The 20,481-nt window shown below is 40.0% G+C and overlaps 1 protein-coding gene across 2 annotated transcripts; it reads left to right on the forward strand.

Moving 5' to 3' along the window:
• Positions 1-232: 232 nt before the first annotated feature.
• On the forward strand, positions 233-18,096 carry lmo4a (LIM domain only 4a). 2 transcript variants are annotated; one of them, XM_046375693.1, is made up of 5 exons: positions 233-697; positions 8,440-8,687; positions 14,015-14,111; positions 14,238-14,396; positions 14,736-18,095. In XM_046375693.1, exons 2-5 carry the CDS (start codon positions 8,446-8,448, stop codon positions 14,742-14,744), a joined length of 507 nt encoding a protein of 168 aa, XP_046231649.1. In that variant the 5' UTR covers positions 233-697; positions 8,440-8,445; the 3' UTR covers positions 14,745-18,095. The 2 variants fall into 2 exon arrangements, with proteins under 2 accessions (XP_046231649.1, XP_046231650.1); XM_046375694.1 differs by lacking the exon at positions 233-697 and adding an exon at positions 728-825 and having other exon boundaries at positions 14,736-18,096.
• The last annotated feature ends 2,385 nt before the right edge of the window (positions 18,097-20,481 follow it).

Genomic DNA, 20,481 nt, shown 5'->3' on the forward strand with positions numbered 1-20,481 from the left:
AGAGCAGCACTATGCAAGGCAGCAAAACCCTGTTGTACTTATTGTGGATCTCTGCAGGTGTGATGTATGGCCGAGGATTATTGACTACAACTGAACTCAAGACTGTTCAAAGGTGGTCTTGAGCTACCAGTGAAAATGATAAGTAGGCTTTAGTGATAAGAATTCATTGCAATACATTCTTATGGCAGGGGGGGGGATACTACTGTAACGGCTTCAAGTAGGATGACTGTGACTACATTTGAACGTCACAACGTGGGTATCACTCCTCTCTAGCAGCAGTCCTCCATTACCCTGACAGGAGGCAGGAGCCACACCCCCTCCCCTTAACGTCAGAGGTGGAGTGAGTTATAAACGCGTTTAAATGACAGAGTAAACCTCTGTTCTCTGCCCGCGGGAGCTCGGCTCTGTACAGGAACAAAGACAGAAGACGTTCAGGGACCGTCCAGAGAAGTGACCGTCAGTGAGCTGTTGGTGTCCGTCCCCAGCCAGAACGCACTTTAAATGGGAATAGAGAAGAGGAGTTTGCTATCACTTCTTCGTTTTTTTTTCACCACACGGACGAGTACGGAGAATATAGTTAACTAAAAAGTTTACGGGTCTCTGTAACATCTGGCGCGTTCCTGTACTGACGTGCGAGAAAGACGAGAAGAAGCCGCCGCGGTTCCATCAACTAATCATTCAAGTTGACAACAGCAAGGTGAGCTGAATGTCATTACGATACGTCCAGTCCAACATGTTAAGAAACTAGCGTGCTTCTTACAGTCTTTTCCGCTTCTTGCATGTCTTTGCGTCACATCATATCACATCATCGCTACACCACCGAAGGTAACAGCTGTATTTTTTTTGTACTTCGGGCCAATTAACCACTAAGTATGAGTAAATCGAAAAAGTGCCGCCAAAAGATGCGATTAGTCTGTTTGTGCTTGTTTTTGGTATTGTTTAGTAGGATATATTTGTGTCAACAAGGACAACATTATTACTATCGGTCGTATAATTGTAACAAATTGTATTATTGTATTATAATTGTATTATTATAATTATAATATAATAATAATTATTATTATTATTTTCAGTCGTAGTAGTAGTGGTGGTGGTGGTAATAGCATGGGGCTGTTCTGAAAAAGGATAAGTACCCCCACCCCCTCACCCCCTTGAACCTGATTGTAGGTGTCACCGGTCAGCAGTTGTTTAAGCTTTAAAAATTAGTGGATTTTAAAAACATTATTGCAAATATAGTTTCTTATAAGTGGTTTAAGCTATATGATTTTTTTTCCTTTCTCTTTTTGCCTTGAACTAAACAGTGCCATCCATCAGTTTGACTGTAAAGTGTACCTGTATGGTGATCACACTGTTTCAACTGATGATCCCTCATTCAATTACCGTATCCATGACAGGACAGCAAAAGCTCCGTAAAGCATCCAAACTTTCAAACGTTTTTGAAAACAAAAATGAAAACCAGCCTGCTGCCTAACTATCAGTCAGCTTTGTATCTGAGTGGTTCACTTGATAGCATGATAAAAGGCAATATTGTGCGCTATAACGAAAATGTGACAAGTTGCGCATTGTTTTGCAGCATTTGTGAAGATTTTTATCCAAAAGGCATGACACTGGTTATATCATTCATCATTAATCATTTCTACAACTTCAGAAGACCCACTGCAGCCCTCACACAGTGGTGACAATACCAAGTTTAGATGCTACAGTGTCACCTGACAGAAGTCATTGGACTTGGAAAGAAATAAGTTGTTCCTCTGTTTTTGTCCCTACTCCCCTCATCAAACATGTTACTGCACATGTGCAAGCTTGTCACTTTTTCTTGTTACTTTTTAAAATGTGAATAACTTTTAGCTGTCCAAGTCCACGCCAGTTATGATGAAAGGGCATGTTAATTATTTGAATGCAGCTGCTTTTGGGCCTGTGCAATAGAGCACTTGTGCCACATGAGCTTTGGTGTGTAAGAAGAGAACAGTTTAATGAAACAGCATGTCTTTCTGAAGAGAAGGACACTGAATCTCCCTCAGTGTGGTGCCACTCTGACCATTACTCGCTGTAAGATAAGATAAGATCTTTATTAGTCCTGCAGTGGTGAAATTCTGTAATACTCGAGACTGTGGTGCGGTTGTTGCCTTCGGTCCTGCTTACTTGGTAGTGTTCCCGAGACCTGTATGAGCTGAGGTTATTTAAATGAGGTTGTAAAGTGCCACCAGAGCTTCACAAAATTCCAGCTTAAATGTCCGGGAAAACAAAGTGGACCTTTGAACAGATTTTAAAGCATACTTTTTTTTTAATACCTTTGTGACCATCTGAAAACGGCAAACAGTTTCCCAATGTTTGTAATTTCTCAGAGCCCAAGAGGAAGTCTTAATGGCGCTTGACTTTTCCAACCAGCAGTCCAATTCGGTTTGAACAGATACAAAACAGAGAATTACAGGAAATGTTCCCAGTAACAGAAACCAGAGAGGGTTTGGCATTTTAACTTGATGAATAACTAGAATTTCTAATTAAAATAAATGGTTTATTATTAAAATTGTTGGCTAATCAATTCTTCTTTTGGGTTCGAATCTTAATACATGTATAAAACTAACAGACCATGGTCCTGGAAAACAGGTGCAAATGCCTGAATGCCTAAAGGGTCCTTTATTTACTCAGCGTGATCAATCTTTACATATTATTAGATATTATTAGATAGACTGATTCTGAAAAAAAGAAACAAAGAAAAAATGTGTTTGTTACATTGGTTACAGCTGACAGTATCATGACTATCAAGACAATGAATTCATCTCAGTCTTGTTCCCACAGAGGATGATGCTTTACATGTATCTATGTATATGAACACTTTTTCATATGCATATTTAAGTATTCTTTATTTTATTGTCATATTCTTAAAATAGTCTCGCTTTTTTTTATAGATTAAGTAGGGTGGATTCAGCATGCACAAGGGCAACGCAGTGTACAAATTACAAGATTTATTTATCGCAGCTATTTTACCTAAACTATTTTAGTCAGATTCTACAAATGAATGCCATGGACTATGTAGTTTTTGGACCTTTTAAACCTCTGGATAGCCTCAATGACCAGTCTTCATTCACTGTGAAATATCAATATCTCTGCTTCCACTCCCTGAGACTGATAACACAGATCAAGGCATCGCAGAAGAACATGATTAAAGGCAGGATTTGCATTTTAATTTGAGAAGAATTGTATCGGAGAGCTATTTGGCAGATTGAAATGTCTTGAAATAACACAGGTGTTTGCATGATGATTACATTAGCTGCTCCTCTGCAATTAGTTTCACATGTGGCCAAGAATATTTATCTTATACCACAATTAAGGTTTCAGTGTTAGGGTGCTGTTTGTGATTACTTTTGAAGGATCTAAGGACTCATTAACTGAGGTCCCTATCCTCTGTGCATGAAAATTCACTGCCATATCTTCCCTTAACACTGAATTGTATGTCCAAGTATGGGACAGGCAGACTACTTCCACCAGCAACCAGCTGCAAAATATCCAGAGGAAATGTTTGTATCCTTACACATGTTAGTGATAACAGCAAGTGAATGATAAAGGGAGAGACTATCTGCGTGGTAGGAGAAGTTGGTGCATGAGCTGTTTGAGTCATCCAGAAATTGCTCTCACTTTATTTCACAGGGGTGGAAGCTGTTGTATTATGCAGTCTTGGCCCGCTAATTGATTTCACGGCTGGTGATGTGCCGCCCAAAGGAATCTGGCACCGAAGACAGGAAATAGAGGAAGGGAAAAACAGCAAGTCCATTGAAGCACAGGGTGACATAAGACATCCTGTGTTCTCACTAAAAGTTTAGTTAACCATTTAAATGTATTGCTTAAAATTCAGTTATCACATTGGTGTCAGAGGTTGAGTGTTACGATAAATTCAGTAGTATGAATCTACTTACTCAGACGCTTCAGATTTAAATTCAGCAACTTTGGCGTAGGGTTGCAGTGGTACACCGGATTCATGTTATACCGTGGTATAACAATATATGTATTGCGATTTTCCTTTTCCTCTACCAAAAAGATACAATTTGGTCAATTTAAACAGCATCAAATGTGAGTTCTGTGAGGTGGAGAACAAGACCACCCACCGAAGGCCAACCCAAGTCTTGACCCAAAACATGGCCCAGGGCACAACCTGAGCTATCCCAAGTGGGATATCTCCAAGCACTGCAGTGCACCTTCAAGTCTGACCGTGGAGATCACAGTTAAGTTCCATTTAAATACCCTCCTCAGTATTTATCAAAGAGCAGTGGGTATTTTTTTCCATAGACTGGACTTCATCCTTTCTGAAGGTAAGTAGAATGAATCCACAAAGATACAGCAGGGCTTTTCTTCACCGTTCTAGCAAAAGGCTACACATTTATGACTGGTATTATTTACTGACTCGTAAAACTGAGAAGTCTGTCAGTAGTGTCAGTTTAGGCTTGATTGACATCTACACCCAACAATTCTTTTTATGATATCCAAGAAAGATCTCGATGATTGGTCCAGTATGAAACATACATACCGTATACATTTACTTTTTTATTTACATTTACTTACTAACAATATTGAAGTCTACCAGATCAGAATTAAAAATTTGAGGACATTATATTTTATGAACTTCTGAAGAATTTATTCAACCAAAAAACTCTTCAGTTTTCATTCCTTTAACTTTAACTGTACCTGATGGTAATAGTAACTATATGATACCCTACACGATGAAACCATGATACCATGACAGTTATTGTACTGTCAAAATCTCATACCATTGCATTTCTGTTGTGGTGCAGTATTTTGGTCCTGAGTGCAACAACGCGATGCTCTGGATGGGTCAGTACAGGTGTAGTGTTAGGGCAGCTTGACAAGCACTGCATAGACAACACACCTCTTAATTGCTGAATTCAGGTGTGACATGGGGCTGCTTCTCAGTGGTTGGGCTGGGCCCCTTACTTCCAGTGAAAGGAAATCTTAATGCTTCAGCATACCAAGATATTTTGGACAATGCTATTCTCCAACCCCATGGCAACAGCTCATGGAAGGCCCCCCTAAGCCCTCAGAGCAGAGAGCAAGGTCCACAAAGACATGGCTGGATGAGTCCAGTACGGACCCCATCAAACACCCCTGTAACAAACAGGAACAGAGACCTTGGAAGTGGGAGTGTCTTTCTTAATATATGTCAATGGGAGAAAAATGTATCATAGACCAACATCTCTGCCCACTTTGCTGCTTTTTAGATTATGTTTACTATTCACAGGTACAGTACACCTGTCAGTTAAAGGAAGAGATCAACATTTGATATGAAAGCAGATAAGCACATTTCTAGAACTATTCCTTTACATCCATAAAGTAATGACACTAACACTGATTCTAAAGTGTTATTTGTGCTTAACAATCATCAACTTGTATTGTAAAGCTCAACTGATGCCAGATGTAGAAGTAAAAAGTAGAAAAAAGGTATTACCATACCTGTATGTGTATCTGTTCTTTATAATTAGTAAGCACTGTATCTAGTGTGAAGGTCGCACTGAGGTGGTTGTATTGGCCCTGGCCAGGTACTGTAGTGTCTGTGGTGCCCTCCTGAAGGCTTTAGTCATAATCCGTAGAACGGCTCTGTGTCACAGTTCTTCCTTTTGACATTACAATCATTCATTATGTCACAAACAACCAGAGTGGTCTGAGTGAACTTGTTGCAACAGCTTGTTTACTGCATTTCGCTAAATTTGTTCCCTAAATTTACACATCATGCATGAAATACGCAGATGCGCCAAAGACCTGGATACCATACATACAGAAATATGAATGACCTGATTCTTCATGTTCCATGTAAACATCATGTCCTCAATGTAATCAAAACCAGGAAAAGACCTTTAGTTTTTATTGACTTCGTATGTGCGCTGTTCAATTTGGAAAAGGTCAAATATTAAAAACACAAAGCGCTTTCAGCTGCTAAACCAAGCTGTTGATGCTAATTAAGGAAACATCAGGATTAATTCGAAGTTTAATTTGTGAATTAAATGCCTGGATCCATTTTTTTCTAAGTCTTTCAAAAGATGAGCTCATTCATGAATAAGCCTCTGCTAATAGGTAGCTTTGGTCTCAGTGCGAGAGGCTGTTTGTGGTTTTAATGTAGCCTTGGGCTTCTTAACATGATGTTCCTGTAGCTGATTAGAGCCAGGTGTCTACTCTAGAAAATGAGGGTATTGAGGGCAGCCTGCTTCACTGCAGAGGACCAGCTGCTGCAATCTCAAATAATCTTGTGGGAAGGCTAGTCGTAAAGCTAAACATGCCCTTGCTGAAATTAGACGCTCTAGAGGACAAATTGTGCTGCTGTTGCTCATTTGGAAAATGAAATCTAGCCCAGCAATTATTTTGTGTTGTTGTTGGCGCTAATTATAAATCATGGAAGCGGCTGAAGAGGCAGTGTTGCTGACTCATTGCTGAGTAGCACACACAGCTATGGTTGTACTTGCAGTGATTCAAAAGCAATATTATTCCCAGCTGTGCATGAAATCAGTTCAGGTTTGTAATGGAAAAATGAAGAAAGCAGAAATATAGTAAATGCTTTCTGATGGTATACGTGTGACATTGTATAGACCAATAGCTATAGCAACTATACTTAAAACCATTTACTTTTGAAATCCTTTACTTTTTGCTTCCATGACGTTGGAAAGAGATGATGAAGAACTGAGCAGCTGAATCAGATGAACTACATTTCCAGAAAGTGTGGGCCTCTGCAGCCTGTCACAGAGCAGCCATAACATTTGCTGAAGGACCAAATGCTGCACAGCTTCAACGAGCCTCCTCTTGGGATGTATTATCAAGTTAAAATAGGAGCTAGAAGGCCCAGAAAAGATTGTGTGTGGTTTTGTTTAAGTTGGACACAACTTTGATCTTGTTTGGTGTAAAACAGAAACTCTGTGAAGGGAGTATGCTTTTGTACATGTGTCATATTCATTCCCATGCCCCCATAAGTAAATAGCTACAAGCTTTTTTTTTTTTTTTTCCTTTTTTTTTTTCATTAAGTTCCAAAACCAATCGATTAGATCTGGTACCCAGAGCCATATTTGGGAGTACAGGGCTGTGTTTGTGTCTCTTGTTCTCTTTACAGTCACGACCTCTTCATCACACTGAAGAACAACACAGTCAGCCCATCATGCAGACATCACTTTAGCTCTGGGAACTTGTGTTTACACGTGGAAATGAAACTAAACTACCTTGAATCTTGAATCTTCATTTTGTAATGAGCATCCTTACACCATTTTTAAAAAAAAAAATCATGTCTTTTCGCTAATCAATCAATAAATAGGGTTGTACCCAAATCGAGATATGCAGAGTCACCTTCGAGTTGGCACTTCAGGCTAATGCATCAATGGCCGACTGGTATTTTGATCCATCATGTTATAATATTCCCCAGCATTATTATTGATGTTTTTTTCAGTTATACATCATGTACAACTAAGAGAAACATATTATTTACAGCATGCTTCTAACAGTGCAAGCCAGCGTATCTGCAGCACAGCTGTGCTACATTAAACTGCTCTATGTTTTACCGACGACTTAAGTTTTAACACTTTTGTTCATTATCTGTGATGCGTAAACAACAGTCAGACAGGTTAAGAATGTCTTGCTCATAATTCACTGTGTCCCCTGGGCATTTTGCTGACGTACTGAAATGTACAGGAACTAATACCAGCGTAGTAGAAGTGGTTGAGGGGGAAGTTATGCCACTCTCCCCTTCAGTAACCTCCCACAGTTAGTTTTGTAGTTGCTTAACGGGGATCAAATAAGTTCTGGTTCTTGAACCTGTTATGTTCAGGATTCAACAAACTCCGCAGTTCCCATTCTGATGGAAACCATTGTAAAAGGAGAAAAGAAAGAATTACAGAGGGATTTGCACAATGCACAATGGAATGAATGGTAGTAGCAAAATGGTGGATCACATTGATTACCTTTAACAGATATTAATTTTTAGCAGAAAAGTACAGTGATTCGACCGACGAAAAGCGTCGACTATCATTGACAGGGTGTCCCATCACTAATAGAAAACAATAATGAATTGATTAATGACAGAAAAATTATCATATCCTACATTGTTGACCACTTTAGCAGAGATTCTAACAGGATAAGTTCTCGGTTTACAATTTAGTTTTTTGTTTTAAATTGTGACCAACTAGGAAATGGAGGCACTTGGCATCTTTCATCACAGCAATTCAAACAGAAGCCAGAAGCAGGGCTGAAGCAGTTTATTGAAACTAATCACACAAACAGGAAGCAAGGAATAGCACAAAAACAAACAAAAGCATCACCTATGGGCAGGTTATGACATCGTTGGCGTTTCTGTACGTTACATTTCTGTTGCTTATCCATCAACATATGCACTGGTGCTGATACAAACAACCCATTTCATTTGTTTGTTCTCTCTTCTTTACCTCTTGTCTTCAGGCTGCTATGGTGAACAGCAGGGTGGAGGTGCCCACAGTGGCAGTGATGGGCGGCGGTGGGGCAGCATCAGGCAGGTCATGCGCAGGATGTGGAGGTCGAATCGCAGACCGCTTCCTGCTCTTCTCCATGGAGCGCTACTGGCACACGCGATGCCTCAAGTGCTCGTGCTGCCATGCTCAACTGGGAGAGTACAGCAGCACCTGCTACAGCAAAGGAGGCATGATACTCTGCAAGAACGACTACATCAGGTGAGTCCTGAGGGTGTGTGTGGACAGTGGTCTATTACATGTAGTGAGAAAAAAGACACAATCTTGATGATGTCTTCTAATTGCTTACTTTCTCCAACCGAGACTGCAAAACAATAAGATGTTCAATTTACTGTCACATAAGACAATTGAAAGCAGCACATTGTATCCACACTAAATTCAAATTTAGTTTGATACAATTCTTTCTGTGTTCAAACGGCATGGATCAATTTCATCCAAAAGTTTTAAAGTGTTACTGTGACGAATAAAAGTTCAGGGAGAGTATGTATTTTCAGGATTTCTTGTTTTAACGCCCTCTTGGGATGGGACTGGGATGTCTTGACTTCATCAATCATTGAACGTAGTCATACTGTACTCAGACTGCACCTTGCAAATTCGTCGTCTAAACATAGCATGCAAACATTTGTCCTCACTATTTTATTTTGCTTTATTTTGTATTTGATGTAGTTAATCACTTTGTATGTGACAGATAAATGAAGTGGGCATACAATGAAAACCTTGTTAAAAATGGTATAGTAAACATGGTAATGGTGAACACGAGTGAGGATGGTTGTGACTGTGTGTTGTTCTTTGTAGAAAGTCGGCCATTTAGTGTCTATGAGGCGGACTGGTGTAACACAGATGGGGGTTTTATAGGTGCCCTCGTCTCCAGGGCAAATACAGGGCTGGATGTGGAAAGCCACAGCTCAAGGCCTGTCAAAGAGGAACTGAGACACTGCAGACTTTGTATATCAGGCCAGTAATAATACAGTGGCTTTTCAGGAGCTCTCATGAAATAAATAAAGCTCACACTGTACACTCAAATTACATCTCGATCCGCAGTAAAATACACTGCATAGTCATGAGAATTCTCTGTGTGATGAAGAAATTCCATATTTAGTCTACAAGTAAAATGGGTCAGCAATGATGTTTATTCAGGTGCATATGAAAATGTTCCTCATTAATATTCATGTGGTATTCCAGTGGCATTTTTCCATATTAGAAGTCTAATGTAGGTGGATTTCTGTTGTATTTGTGACCAGTCCAAGGTTGAGCTTATTGAAACGCATCTAACTCAAAAGCAGCCATCTTAAATGACAAAAGCAGCTCTAAAGGGACCCACTCAGCTCATCTTTTGATCATCATGGTTACAGACACTGTGACCATATTTAACACGATTTAATGTTTCTTGAGAATTGACATGAAGATTTTATTCGGTGATGCATTTCCTCTTTTATTGACTGTTTTAACATGCATACAGAAAAACTTTTCTGTCACGTCTCTGTGGAACAGATGAACGCTATTAATTTCATTCTGCTAATATACTCAAGGTATACAGGTTTTATTATATACCAAAAAACATACTGACGGTAACAATTGTGACAATAATTTCCAATTCTGTGATTACTAGGACAGCGTGGTGGTGCAGTGGTTAGCACTGTCGCCTCATAGCAAGAGGGTTCCAGGTTCGAATCCCGGTCTGGGCCCTTCTATGTGGAGTTTGCATGTTCTCCCTGTGCCTGCATGGGTTTTCTCCGGGTACTCCGGCTTCCTCCCACAATACCAAAAACATGCACATTAGGTTAACTGGCTCCTCTACATTGCCCCTAGGTGAGAGTGTGTGGTTGTCTGTCTTTGTACACCAGCCCTGTCAGCCCAGCCAAGATGCACCTTCATGCAGTATTCAGTAAGCTAATTAGTTAAAGAAATACAGTGAGAAGTACATTAAATACAGCTAGCACTTTTTCTGAGTGCCTTTCTACAGGTCCAGACAAAACAACCCCAGCAGGCCACTACATGCTGTCGTTATAGCCTGCGATGCTAAATTAGCTTGTCAGCCTGCTGAAACATGGCCGGTTTATCGCTGCTGAATTGTAACTTCAGCACTGATAAAAGCACAACTGTGCCAGGCTGTAAGTAATGTGCATTTTTAAAAAATGATTGGTTAACATCCAAAATAAAATGAAGGAAAAACTGAGCCACATTCAAACTTAATTTCCAGTGAACTGTAAAACTGCTGTTCTTCGTGGTGTTTGCACTAAGTAGTTTGTTGGAAGTTTGGTTAACTCTACAGTTAGTTAGCTTGGATAGAAGCCAAGGAACTGTATTCACTGCACTTCTCACTGTATTTACCGTATTTCTTTAACTAGTTAGCTTACATAGCTTACTGAATACCGCATCAAGGTGCGTCTTGGCTGGGGTGTATTGGGGTGTACCAGTTTAATTGCTCAATTAGCATAGACGGGTTGTGTGAGAGTAGTGTGCCTGTACCAGGTTAGGACTTGATACTGTCAATCTGCTACTTCATTTATTCAATTTTGTGACAGCGATGCAAATAAAAAGCTCAGCGATGAGGAAGTCAGTGGCACATGCTAATTCGGAGAAAACCTCAGTGGACAGCAATGTAGCGTTTGCAAAGTTACAGACACAATCCCTGACATGATGAAAACGCATTACTTGTGCATTATGTTTGGCTAACTAAAGATGCAGCATGTGTTAGTCATGCTGTCAAATTGCCCTCTGGGCCTGTGGCTCTTGTCTGGTCCCATCAGACATGTTTTCCACAACAAGAGAACCATAGATAATTCAGTAGAACCCAGTTCTGAGTTTAGATGGACAAGAAAGTGCTGACCAAAGGCTTAGTTTGGGTCCAGTCTTCAAATTCTCAGCCTTTATGCCAGTAAAGCAGGATGAGCTGTAACTGAGCCTGAAGCGTAGGGTGTGTGTGTGTGTGCGTGTGTGTGGGTGTGTGTGTTGGTTAATTAAGGAGAACAAGAATTCTCTCAGGCGTACTCATTAAATGACTGTTTGGATTAAGATAAAAAATTCATTACTCTGGGCAGTCATTGAAGGAGAGAGAGAGAGAGCAGCCAAACTGGTCGAGTAAGTGTCACAGGGCATCACTTTCATGAGAGGTTGTAATGATGACAGAGGCTTCCTATTAAAACTTCAACCTGCTGCAGTTCAGGTGCTGACATGCCTCCAGCCTCTGATAGATACAGTAAGGACTGCCTGTTGATCAGTGCTGCCACATTGAAAGATTACAGAGCTGACTTCTTCTGTTCGGTTCTTATGTGCATCAGCCTTTGTTCAAAGTCTTTGTTTGTTTGGAGATGTTGCTTCAAACTGCAGAAATTTAGAGCCAGAATTTATGTACATATACTGTATATACATTATGCGATGTATTATGCAAAGCATCCCAAAACACAAGTGAGAGTTAAACATGACCAGTTTAGCTTATTCTGACTTTTCTCACCAAAGTGCTGGTACCAGAATGGTTGAGATGTTCCTGTTTGATGCAAATGAAATCTAGATGTGAATGAACACAACCTTATGGTGGTACACGACAGCAAATCCACATGGCTGAGGTTGCTGTGGCAACGCATGAACCATAGCATGCAGGAGTGAAGGTCGGACAGGCAGACATAAACTATGATGAGCTTTTACAATACTCAGTACAGCAAAGCAAAGCAGAGCAGCTTTGTCATATTCAACCCAAGCAGTTTGTGCTGAAGGATGCGTATCAACAGACCTGAGAAATGAGATGGCTCTTTGTCACCTGTACCATGTGATAGCTCTGTACGTCATTCTTGTGTGTGTACGTGAGTGCACAGTAACATGTTGTTGTAACATGATCATGAGGATGAAAAACAGCACTGCGTTAAAACAACACAAAGGTCTGTGTTGGAGTTGGTTTTGATGTTGGTATTATGCTTCAGGTACAGGCGAGATGACACATCCAGAAAAGCTGGTTTGAGTAATATTCTGGAAAGGTATGATGCAGCAGTCACACACGCAGCAGGACCACGCCTCCTCCCACAGAGTAGGGACAAAGAATGTAAATTAGTCAGTTCTGTTTCAAAGTAAGCATAAACAAAGTTCAGTGTGTGTGTCACCACTGATGTCCTAATGCCAGGTTTTATCAGATTGATGTATTACTGTCAAGTCTAGTTGAGGACCTGAAGGACACCATTCATCTTGGGAAATATGTCCTTGGGAGTTAACTTCATATCCTGTAGGCTGCTTCATCAGGTCCACTGCTGGAGAAGGGAGCTGCTGGAAGGTTGCTGGAAGCATTCACATCCATCTGTTTACTGCCTCACAGAGAAGAACCTACTCTAAAAATTACTACAAATTTTTGGTTGTAAAACTTCTCCCAGTCCTACCAGCAATCTGTGCTTGTGCAGGAAATAGAAAGTTTTGCAGAGCAGCAGTGTCTAAAGGGGGTGGGACTTACTGGATGATCAGATCAGTTCTACTTACCCGCTAAACAAATGCCACCTCTCTGAAATGTGAAAGAGAAACAGAAAGGAAACACATATCAGAGGAACAGCTCAACTCTCTTCTGCATGTCCAGCTCCTTCTGGACTCTGTACATCAAATAAGTACTCACAGTCAGGACGCTGAGCTGTCCTTTTGACACAACACTAAACAACTGAACTTTTTTTTTTGCTGTAAAGGGAATACCGCTGGCATGCGGGGATGGACTTGGTCTGCAACAATGTTTGGGTGTGTTTGCATATCAAAGTTATACCCACATGAATGGAGGGGCCAAGGTTTCAATTGTTTCCTATTTTGTGTACCAGGTATTTGTATTTTTTTTTTTTTTTTTTTTTACCTCGGTATTGAAAGAGATATTGGATATGGTTTTCCTATAAGTTTAAAGTTCTGGTATCATGACAACCATTTTTCAAATGTAAATTAGCAATTTAAAGCAACTTTTAAAGTAATACTCCACCTAAAACCTGTCTTTTGATTATTAAATACTCAGTCTCCAATAGTTTTCCCCAATGCGACACTTTCCACTACTGTATTTTCTATCCATATACTTAGTATGTTCCAGTCATGGTTTCACTAAAACATGAGTCTGTGCACTGCTTCCTATGGGGTTTGGGGATTGACTAGGTTGACAGACATGAGTTTGTGTATGTCATGATACCAAAAATTTAGATACCAATACCAGGGGAATTCCACAGTAACCAATGCCCAATTCAATGCCACATTTAAAAAAAACAACAACAAAACAATTAATCATACTTTTTTCATTTTGATGACAGAGGACACAGACTGAACAGTAAGATTCCCTGTGTTGTTGTTGTTCTTCTGTGGCGGTAGGCATTATTCGTTTGGTGTTTAATTGCAGACCAGCACTTGTAGGTGGATATGCTGCCACTGTCAGGTCTGGAAGCACCACCAGCATCACCTACATTACTGTCAGCTTTTGACATTGACTTGGTACAAAGGCACTGGTTCTCATGGCAAACTTAATTGTATGTCCATGTTATGTTGCTGTTGACAGTGACAGACTTGTTCCATGCTTTTATTTGCAGGCTGTTTGGACACAGTGGAGCCTGCAGTGCATGTGGACAGTCTATACCTGCAAGTGAGATGGTGATGCGAGCACAAGGCAACGTTTACCACCTTAAGGTAACTGCGCGTGATCGCTCCAACATTTCTTCCCACATCATTATGCTGTTATCAGTGTGCTCGTTTTGATAATAACGTGATAAAAGAGATTAACAGTGTCATCTGTAATTACATATCTCTTCCTAGTGTTTTACCTGCGCGACCTGCAGGAACCGCCTGGTCCCTGGTGACCGCTTTCACTACATCAATGGGACTATCTTCTGTGAGCATGACCGGCCGGGAGCGGGTCTGCTCAGTGGACATCCAACTCCACTGCAGTCCAACAGTATGATGTCTGACCAGAAGGTGAGAGACCATGTGATGCGGATCGCAGTTGTTCTCTTTGGAAAGACAAAACAGAGGAAAAGTGATGATGCTGCTCTTGGCTCCTTTTATATATTTTTTTTCAATTTAATACATTGTGTGCTCATTCAAACAAAGGCATCCAATAATTATTAGTATGGCAATCAGGAATTTTAAACAAAAAGGAATATTATTAATATTACAAATCACAGAGCCTATAATTAACTAAGGAGTAGGTTAGTCAGACAACTCAAGTCATTATTACATCAGTTAATGCAGTCGTATGTTGGGGTTTACATCTTCAAGATAACATTTACAATCTCTGTTATCTGCTGTTCACAGGTCTGCTGAAGAAGAAGATGGAAAACCAAATGTGCCTTCTCCCCCACCTTTCACCTATGTCTCATCACCCTCCTCCTTCACTTGTAAATCCTGCCATTGGTTGACTGCCCTCAATTCTGATGGCCTGTCACTCTGATTGACTGGATGGAGTCATTACTGCTACTGGTCCAGTGCTCTGTTGGAGTATGCTAAGGATGTTGGGAATTTGTTTATACAATAGACTGTGGTCTATTGTGAACTATGGCGATGTTACTGATAAGAACTGGCATGGCTAACGTGGTGAATTGGAAGACTGTCATGGAAGTATCCCATTTGTGTGGTTCCAGTGGAATCTTCTGTTACCCAGCTGGCCAGTAACAGTGGGCATTGAATAAGAGGGGAACATTGACAGCAGTGTGACTCCTGCAGGAGATGAAATGTATTTCCAAAATTACAGAGACCACAATGTTGTGTGACCATATTTTGGTTTGGGGAAAAAGAAAACTGTAGGGATCTCCTGAGTCGTTATTTCAGCTGCTTGATTGTTTCTACTCTTCGAGAGACAGCTGAACAAGAAAACATCTATATTGATACTTAGACTATTTCTCTGTGTGATTCTCTATGATGTTTAAACATGTTAATGTCTGGATTGTTTTTGTCTTTTTTACCACAGTATGTTGGGGAGAAGTAATAGTGGCCCTCTGGTTGTAGCATTCCTACCACAGACAGAAGTAGCTTCAGTTCTCCAATTTTTGTACAAAACTGCATCGCAGTAATGAAGTATTGCTGCCTAATTGTGTTTGCCATAAATTCCTACATCTTTACATTTGTCTTGATAAATTCATTATTGTATTAGTATTTGGCTTTGTTTTTTTTTTCTTTACTCTGAACCAAATAGCGATGGTATAATGCCACCCCAGTGTGTGATTTTAGACAGTATGCTGGATGCATGATGTGTGACGTGTAACATACATGTCAGGCAATAATGGCATTGGTTGGTTGATCTCGTCCTCCGTTCGGAGGGCAATGAGCTCCCAGATCTCATTTACGGTTGCTGTTTCACTGTTCCTCTTGTGTGAATTAGCTGCTAACTGCTTTTTAAATCCAACCAATTGTGGGTTATACACATATACTGTGAGCTTAGCCAGATCACTCTTTTTATGCAGACATTGATTCCCCATGGTATAAAGGTGAAAATCTTTATGCCTGTCTTTCAGAACGGTGAACCACAACGCCAGGGCAGGCTTAGCTTAGTTAATTTTGTTGCTTTTAAAACGCAGCGTTATCTTTGTTATTCTTATGTCAACAAATATTCTTATGTGAACAAATCTTCAGTTCTTGACCTGACTGGTTGTTGTGTGCAACACTGAGGTATTCTTGGAGTATTCTTGGACTTTGCTTTGGTTTGCATACTGCATACTACATGTGACGTTTTGTACAAATCAGAACATTCCACAAGTAGAGTAGGTGGTTTCAAAGCCATAGCCATAGTCTTGTGAATTAAACCACCAGCACAGTCTTAAATGCAGCGATGCCACTTACAGTTGATTTAAGTCAAACTTTATTGCTTTTAAATATCTGCATGAAGAACCGGAGCAACATTTTTTTGTGTTTGTTTTACAGTTCTTTGTAGTTCATTGCTTTTAATTTCCCCAAAGGCCTGTGATTTCAGTAACTAAGCAGTTCTGGATTTATAATAGCTCCAACACAATTAAGGAGATATACACAATGATTGACTTTGGTAGGAATGCAGCTACAGTACTACAGGGCCCACAAATGTTCTCCCTCCGAATATGAATGGCTTTTCTTCACACTTTATCATGATGTACCCTTCTCTGCTTCAGCTGTAAATGGTAGTTCCAGACATCATGAATACTTTTAGGATTCCTACAGTGTTTGTAACTGTGCTTGGAGAGATGATTCTACACGCAATTTAGCAGATGTAATATGTACATTCGAAAAGTTTATTGCCATAACAGTCACATTTTGACAGTGTAACCTGACCTGTTTATATTTTATGAACAAGTGAAGGAACAATGGGAAGATAAGTTCCAAGTGTACCAGTATCCTGTTGTGTTTGTGTTACAGTGTATGATTCATGTTTTCTGTGTTGCAATTTGTGTGTGTTTTTCCTTTGCTTCAATCAAGTCTTAGAGATGTACTGCTCTAAACTGTATGGAATAAGTCTTCTCAGAAGAACTAATAATAATTTAGCCATTCAGCTGTGTCTCACATGTGATGAGTGTGTGATTGTGCTGAGGATGACTTGGCTAAAGCTACAGTAAGTACATAGCAACAAGTCACAGTTAGTCGCTTCAGACTAAGTAAGAAATAAGAAACGCTTGTGGTTCTCAGACAAACATGGCTGATTACCCACAGGAATGGGATTTCAAAGGCCTGAGCTGAGGCCATTACAGAACCAATTAAAGCGGGATGCGCTGGAGGCCTGCATGGACTTAAGCTGCACTCCAGTGTTGCAGCCTAATGAGACCTAATCTGGTGAGCTGGTCTAATTAAAAGGGAGGGAGCTTTTTCCTGTGGGCACCAGCCAGCCGGCAGTTTGTGCGCTAGCTTTCCGAGGGGAAAAAGCAAAGTTCAAATCGGAATATACATTGTTTTAAACCATAAAAAGTTTCTCATTCCTCCATCCTCTGACTGTTCAAATTAAAACATTTAACTTGACATTTTTAACATGTTTGCTGGTCTCTGATCCTTCCAAGGTTTTTACTCTGGTTTGGTATGATTGCTTTTTGGCACGAAACGTGCCTTTAAATTAGCCTCTTTTTTATATGTACATTTGGCACAAAACATACAAGATCATCTCTTCTGTGCTAATTTTAGGATCACTTCTTGTCCATATTGTTTGTGTGGCTTTCTGCAGAGCAGAATTAAAGGCTGAAGTGAAGCACGCAGGACGGGTAGAGGCACACATGAGTAGCCAGCTGCGACTCTTCAAATTAACGGGCCTGGAGAACTCAGCAGCTCTCTCACAGGGTTAGTCCAATTAGCTTCACATTCACAGTAACAATGGGGCTTTTAGTGGTAGTGTTTCAAAGTCCTTTTTCATAATGATGGAGCTTGAACACATTCCTCTGGTTTTTCAGTCGTGACTCCATATGTGAGTCACATCAACTTTCCTCTGAATCAACTTTTAATGTTTTTGTTTTGTCTCTTGTTTGTCTCAGATCACCACGAAATGATTGGCATAAGATAATGAGCAAGATAGAATACAGCTTCTACTTAATTAAAGGGTCCATTCACCCAAATCTCACTTACACTGAAAAGTATGTACCCATGCAGTTTTCTCTTACTCTTAACAATGCAAAAAAGAAATTGCTTTGAGAGTTTACTTAAACATTTATCTACTGAAGAAGCAGTTGTTTTAAAATAGAATTCACATTATATTAAACAAGAGTTTGCACATATGCACATAAATAAACCTGTGCGTGCACGAGGACATAAGCTACATGTTGCCTTGAAGTAGTGAGATACATCACGTACACCAACGTATTCTGTATTCATTGGTGGACAGTATTTTTAGAAGTGATGGCATTCTCATCAGCCTCAGCTGTACTTAATTGCATGTTACCAAATGTCAGCATATTAATGCGCTGGATGAGGACCATGGTAAACAACTGCCACACATCAACACATCAACATTTTCATAGTGCGCAAGTTGGCATGTTGATGTTAGTATTCAGGTCAAAGCTCTTCTGTGCCTCAGTACGGCGGCTCATTTGTTTGATCTGTCCTTTGGCTGGGCATAAAAGCCTGTAACATGGCTGTTAGAGGTGTTCACACATGTATGAACAAATCTTTTACAAGGAATCTTTAAACTGAACAGACTATACAAAACCATTATCACTGAACAAATCAGCCCCTCACTGGCAATGTCAGCTCAGCTGTGATTCAGGGAGGGAAATTTGCCTACTGTAGCCTAATATGAAACAGCTGAAAAAAGCTAAACGTCTGCACAGAGCTGAGAGGACTTACTTACAGACTTACTGATAACTCTGTGGGTCTGTCAGTATGAGCCACCTCTTCCACATAACAAACAGCCGTTGGACTATGAAAAAAAACTATGGTGAATGCAGCTCTAAACATTATTTGCTCCATTGCAGCATGAGCATTATCACTATACCATCATTAGCAATTATCAGTCTAAAGAACAGCCTTTCTGCTAAACAACTTGTCCAGCAAAGGTCAAAATCTGGCCATGGAGTTAGGATCTTACTGTGGCTGTTGACAAAAGGAAATGAAGGCGCTTTTTTTTTTTCAGCTGAAGCTGACTGATAAAAAAGATAATAATTGCTAATTTGAAAAATTAAACTTGAATGATCTGCTCACAGTTATTTACATACACCCAAAACATCCTTCATCCTTTGTGTTGTGTATGTATGTAGGCCTACATATGAGGACAACTACAAGTCATACCCTCTGAAAACTTACTCTCCTCATCCTGTATCTTTGGAGTCTTGCTAATTGGCTCTTAAATTCGTCAGGCTAATTAATGATATGCAGATGAGGCTTGATTGGTTTGAGTGTGGCATGGAACTTGCACCATGGAGAGAGATTGGGAGACCCCCCCTCTTTGCTTATCAAGATATGGAGATAATTGCAATTAAAGTAATTTGCATGCGTTAATGAATTTGTCTTATGCTTGTCATGATCACAGACATGCAGTAAATAATTGATTACCTATCAGCACTAAGCATATTAAACTGCTTTTGTCACAACTGTGTGAAGTCAACAAACTCAAAACTACCTTTAATATTCTGTCACTATAGGAAATTTGACTTTTTTTTTAAATTTTACAGTACTTTGGAACTGTATATGAATGTGATAAACTTGAATTTCTCTGAACTTACTTTAATGTTTCTCTGCGAATCAATAAAGGATTATCTTACCTTATCTTGAATAAGTAAAGATATGTGACCCCCACCCAGACTGAACATCCTGACCCGTACCCTTTGCTATGCTCGTAGGTCAGCTGACATGTATTCATACAATTTGTTTTACATGTGAACACAGGGACAAGGTCTGTATCACTTCAAAATATATGAAAACAATCAACCTAAACATTGGATAGAGATCATCAGAGAGCCAATCTGACTTAAAGAACACAATAAGCTACCGACTACCTCAACAGGCTATGTGCTATCTGAGACAATATCATATTATTATGTGAATAATCTTACGTGTTCCATCTTATAGTACTACTTATGATAAAGTGAAAGACTACTCTCCTCTGTTTACTACAACAGATTACTGAACTAAGCCTCTCAAAGTATTTGAGTACCATTACCACTATCAACTGCACACAACACTGTAATTAGCAAGAACACCAGTGAGTCTGATTGGTTACAGAAATTCAAAGAAACAGATAGAGGGCTCACCATGAGGGCTACTCCCCAGGTCAAAATGGTACATGAGGAGTTAAAGGGATAAATCAAAGCAATATTATATGCCACTTTTCTTAAAGATGTCAAAGAGACCATGAACTATAATCAGAATTATGCTTGTAAACAATACTGACTGGGACTGTGGGTCCACAGTGTAAGAAGGTGGAAGACCACTGATCCAATTATCTGATTGGAGATGAGCTTGATCAAATGAATCATGTGCCTGCAACTCAACACTGTATGCAAGGCAGCAGACGGACTGTGTGACTGAGCATTAAGACAGAGTGGTGAGGGGGTTGGAACGAGATCCTCCTGATGTTTTTATATATGCGGTGTGTGCCGAGTTTAGAATGGTGAAATAAATG

The sequence above is a fragment of the Scatophagus argus genome, chromosome 20 (genome assembly GCF_020382885.2).
Source record: "Scatophagus argus isolate fScaArg1 chromosome 20, fScaArg1.pri, whole genome shotgun sequence".
In the NCBI taxonomy this organism is placed as follows: Eukaryota; Metazoa; Chordata; class Actinopteri; family Scatophagidae; genus Scatophagus; species Scatophagus argus.

Coding starts and splice junctions, on each gene's coding strand:
- lmo4a (XM_046375693.1), top strand. CDS start 8,446: ATGGTGAACAGCAGGGTGGAGGTGCCCACAGTGGCAGTGATGGGCGGC. Junction 8,688..14,014: donor TGCAAGAACGACTACATCAG/GTGAGTCCTGAG, acceptor TTTTATTTGCAG/GCTGTTTGGACACAGTGGAG. Junction 14,112..14,237: donor GCAACGTTTACCACCTTAAG/GTAACTGCGCGT, acceptor ATCTCTTCCTAG/TGTTTTACCTGCGCGACCTG.